Source organism: Atta colombica, unplaced genomic scaffold, assembly GCF_001594045.1.
Source record: "Atta colombica isolate Treedump-2 unplaced genomic scaffold, Acol1.0 scaffold203, whole genome shotgun sequence".
Taxonomy (NCBI): domain Eukaryota; kingdom Metazoa; phylum Arthropoda; class Insecta; order Hymenoptera; family Formicidae; genus Atta; species Atta colombica.
The window spans coordinates 268070-272979 of record NW_017259298.1 but is presented as its reverse complement, the minus strand read 5'-3'; the positions used below and the strand labels follow the sequence as shown (position 1 = coordinate 272979).

The 4910-nt window shown below is 25.4% G+C and overlaps 1 protein-coding gene across 1 annotated transcript in view; it reads right to left on the bottom strand.

The window, feature by feature from the left end:
• Positions 1 to 1598: 1598 nt before the first annotated feature.
• Positions 1599 to 4910, bottom strand: part of LOC108687258 (alpha-glucosidase-like) — a 3736-nt gene continuing 424 nt past the window's right edge. The window contains exons 2-10 of the mRNA XM_018192940.1: positions 4795 to 4910; positions 4404 to 4561; positions 4001 to 4135; positions 3463 to 3668; positions 3121 to 3319; positions 2493 to 2947; positions 2255 to 2395; positions 1947 to 2032; positions 1599 to 1813 (exon numbers count right to left, since the gene is read on the bottom strand). The exon at positions 4795 to 4910 is cut by the window's right edge and continues 20 nt beyond it. Of these exons, the coding sequence (XP_018048429.1) occupies positions 1599 to 1813; positions 1947 to 2032; positions 2255 to 2395; positions 2493 to 2947; positions 3121 to 3319; positions 3463 to 3668; positions 4001 to 4135; positions 4404 to 4561; positions 4795 to 4910 (1711 nt within the window). The remainder of the gene's footprint in view (positions 1814 to 1946; positions 2033 to 2254; positions 2396 to 2492; positions 2948 to 3120; positions 3320 to 3462; positions 3669 to 4000; positions 4136 to 4403; positions 4562 to 4794) is intronic.

Genomic DNA, 4910 nt, shown 5'->3' with positions numbered 1-4910 from the left:
TATATATATTTAAATTTACATCATGTATCAATATATCATATTTTAAACATTTAAATTGTTAGGATTTTGTTTAGGAAAAAACACTTATTCCCAAGATCCACAAAATTCATAAATAAAATTAATACAAATGAATCATTTACTTTCAGTTCGGTGTGCAAATACAAATATAAAAGATAGATTTTATCAAGGAACGATAGAACGAAGTGTTGTTATAGAATAAATGTAGCTTTATATGAAAACAGCTGATTTGTATTTACTTGAAGCATTAGATTCGATTCCCGAGATTTCTATTGTATACATATATTGTCTCTACTATTTAGGCCAGATTGTTTTCATGTTGTATTTGTTTTTAATAATAAATATAAGAACTAATACTACAATATAAATTTAAGTTTCTCTTAAGACAGCAAATGTCTTGGCAGTCACTTAAATTGTACTGCGGTATTTAGTTTTTGTTGCACATTCGCTCAATTGTGTATCAAATTTCAATGAATCGCAATAACACTAAGAGATGTATTTGGTTGAACCTTGAATCAAACAAAATTTAAAAAGAATTTGATTTAATTTCAACTTAACAGATCTTTCCGTATTTTTAATGATATTATCATATATTTTTTTTGTATCATCAAAAAAACAAAAGCATGAGATTAATATAAGTCTAAGTCCTACCAAAATTATAACATAACATTACTGTTATAATTTAAAACTCAATAATGTAACTATTATGTCATCATATGTGTTATATTTATATTGTTGAATGCAAAATTATAATTTATATTAATGTTATGTTTTATTTAGTTGATAGTACAGAGATAAAAAAATTTTGCTTCTATTCCGCATTTAGAACGTGTTACTTTTATCAGCGCGCTTTTATTTCTAAAATTCTGTAGTAACGTGAATTACATGCTAAATGCATGCTGACATCGTCATAAGCGCGTTCTGAATACGGGCTTTTGTTTCTGGTAAGAACATATAAGACATTTGATCAATTTATTACATCAAGTACATTCGCTCCTCATTTGATCAACACCGCGATTGGTCATACATAGATCAATGTAGGTTGCTGCAATGGTCACATTCTGCGAATTTGATGCGAATCGAGAGATTCTCCTTTTTTCTGTGCATTATTCCGCGTGTCCATTTACGGATTTCTATGACTAACATGGATTTTCTACTTCATAGATAGTTTTTTTAAACGTTCAAAGTAAAGGAGAATAAAATTATTTAAAAAATAAATAATAAACGCACCCGATAAATATATAGTTTCAATAATTCGCACCTTTTCAAAAACTATCACGTATTATAATTATATATAATATATACATCGTAATAAGTATGATGGCTGGAAAAAGTACATAAAGATAACCAATTAAAGTGTGTTCATAAAAAACGCATTCTTTGTCAAAAATTTAATTATTATTATTTAATTATTAGTTTATACTTACATTATATTAAATTAAATTAATCACTCATACATATATCTATGAATAAAAGATATATAAAACATTCTATACACATAAAACATTCTATCATTAAAAATATATCTAGATTGATTAAGCTTATATTTAACATTCTATTGTATCGACTCTTAGATATTTTTAAAATTTGCACGATATTACAATACTGCTTATTATTAACAAAAATGCAGGAGCGCAACTTAACATTGCATTATTGTCTGATTCTGTTGTGGACCTTTCTTCTTCTTTTTTCGTCGTAGATTTTTCGGTTGTAGATTTTTCAGTAAAATTGGTTATATTAGTTGTTAAAGATGTACTTTCAGTGGAATCATTGGTAACAGCACCTTCTTCTGTTGCTAAAATAATACTTTTAATAAGTAATAATGCTGATTATATTGAACTATTAAGTATTAATATAAATAAATTTATATTGATATACGTTTTATTTATTTATGTTAAAATATTAAAAACAAATACTTATGGTAATACTTGGTTTGGTTGTGGTTTGTTCTTCGCTTTTTAATACAACCGCAGCATTTGCTGTTAATATAAAATTAGCCCACGGAACAGTACCTCTGAAATACGATTTACAAAGTGATTTATAACTCTATCATATACTGAATTTTTTCTTTGATTATGTTTATGCTTTGAAGTAATAAAATTCATTAACTTATTGATAATCTCTAAAGACTTAATTGTTACTTTCTTTTTAATAAAGTACATCATTATAAGATTGATAAGAAATTTTATATAAGCTGTTTTATATATTATTTTGCATTAATATTCTGTACACTTACGTGACGCGAATTGCATTGCTAGAAGCCACAATAATATTTAAAGTATTTTTTAAATTAGCATGAATTGAAGTCAGATTAACTTTCTCTTGCCGTAGACTCAAATTAATTACGATAAAATACACTGGATAATTTTTAAAAGACCTATAATTATTAATAAACGAAGCAATTAATTAAAAAAATTCTATTTTGGCTGATAAGGTATTATCTATTACTGTGTATAAATATTGTATATACCAACCTCTTTAACACTAACACGCGATCATTATTTAAACTTGCAAATTCATAATCTCCATCTGTAAAAACTGGCTGTTTCCTTAGAATAGCCAGCTTTTTGTACGTTTTCAAATTGCTTCTTTTTCTATTTTGTTGAATTTCTACATTTCTATTAACATAATTAGGATGAATAGGGAGATATGTAGTATTATTTATAGAAAAACCAGCTGAACTTTTGGAACTCCATTGCATGGGAGTTCTAGCTGGATCTCTTGAAAAATATTTGTATTTATTTATGCCTCTGGCACAACCCATGGGATCAATGGTACTATTCCAAGGTAGTTTTGTGTCTAACATAGCTATTTCTTCGCCATAATATGTGTATGCTTGTCCAGGTAATAGAAGACTAAGCATGTGAAGGCCGTCGATTCGGTTGAGTCCAATTCTTGAAGCTACTCTTGAATTGTCATGATTTGATAACTATATTTATAAAAGATAATTAAGTTTGGAAATAAAGAGAAAATATTTAAATTAATTTTTTAAAATAACGTTTTTTCTCTATAAAGTAGACAAAAATGATATAATCATAAATTAATATAAAATTTTTTTCCGTTTTTATAGAATTAATTAAATTTATTATTTAAAATTCTTACCACCCAATTAGTTTTGCTGTATTTCGGAAGAAATTTAAGCCATTTCTCTAAGATGTGTTTAATATAAGTAGCATTACTACTGTCACGAATATGTGTAATAAATTTCAAATTTAACGGTGCAATTCCTTTGTGCGTACTATTGCCATAATACGCCAATAAATTATCATCAGAAATATCGTACGATTCTGCGATTAATAATCTGATGATGTCATTAAATCGTATTAATTTTAATAATTTATGCACATTTACATGTATATATCTTTATATAATATTATAATGTAATATATTAACAATATTATTATAAAAGAGAATTAAAGATAAAAAAATTTTTAGATATCATACTTTGATGTGGCGTTTTTTCTCGATACCCAGTTATCAATATGTTCACGAAATACATAAAGAAGAGCAGTGCTTTCAGGAAGACCAAAAGTGTAAATATTCCTTCCTACAAAGGATTCATTTCTTAAAGCTTTGTCTTCGAAAAAATAAGGCACTGCATTAATTCGAAAACCATCGACATTTCTTTCTAACCAAAAGTCAAATATATCCTGTTTAAAGAAATAAATTATTTATAAATTATTTTACAAAGAACAAGAAAGAGTCGAGATAAGAATTCTAAAATACACGTGTTAATTGTAATTAATTAAATTTATAACATAATTTTTTAAAATTAATAATATATGCCGATTAAATAATTAAATTGCTTTTAAGTTTGTTTTAAAGTCAAAAACATTTAAAAAGTTACAAATTATTATTATGCAAAAAATTTGAATCATATTTCATCATCTTTTTAAATTTACATTTTACACTTTACTGTTTAATTTGAATTTTTTAAAACATGAATAAATATTTTAATTTTAAGACAATCTCTACGAATTACCATTAATTCCTTAATCACTTTCTCGTTTCTCAAATTAAGATCTGGCTGAGAACTGTGAAATTTATGATAGTACCATTGTTGTCTTCCATCATGCCATGACCATGCAGAACCATTTACGACATTGTATGTGCTTATCTGTGCCAAAGATGTAAAAAGATATAAAAAGATATTTATCTTATCTAATTTTTTAAATTATTATTTATATAAATTATATTTAAATTGAATTTAAAAAATTCATCGACTATATTAAGAAATAATTTCTCTTTTTTTTCTCAAATCCTGCATGTAATTGTATTTTTTAAACATTTTCAATTATTGAACCTTTATAAAAACAATCTAATTAAAAAAAAAAACATTGAATATTACATTTGGAAAAACATAAAAAAAACTGAGAAAAATGTACCCAATTATTTGGTGGAATATTTTTGCCGTTTTTATTAATACTATCGTTCGTCCAGATATAATAATCAGTATATGGCTGAACCTTTTTTGCCGATAACTGAAACCATTCGTGCTGATCGCTGGAATGATTAGGAATAACATCCAGAATGACTTTCAATCCTTAAAAAGATTAATAATAAAATTATAACAAATAAATAGTGATTAAAAATTAATATTATTTTATATAAAACATTGAACATATAATATGTATGTATAATAATATAATATAACAATATATAAATTTTATATAAATTATGAAAAGTTTTCTGAATGTCTCTTTTGTTGTGAAAGATTGTAGTAGGTATTATACAAATTTCGAACTATATATTAAATTATTATTTACAATTTTATACCTCGATTGTGTGCCTCTCGCATCAAATTATCGAAGTCACCTAAATTCCCGAAAAGAGGATCTACATCCGTATAATTGGAGACATCATATCCTGAATCAATTAATGGTGAAACATAA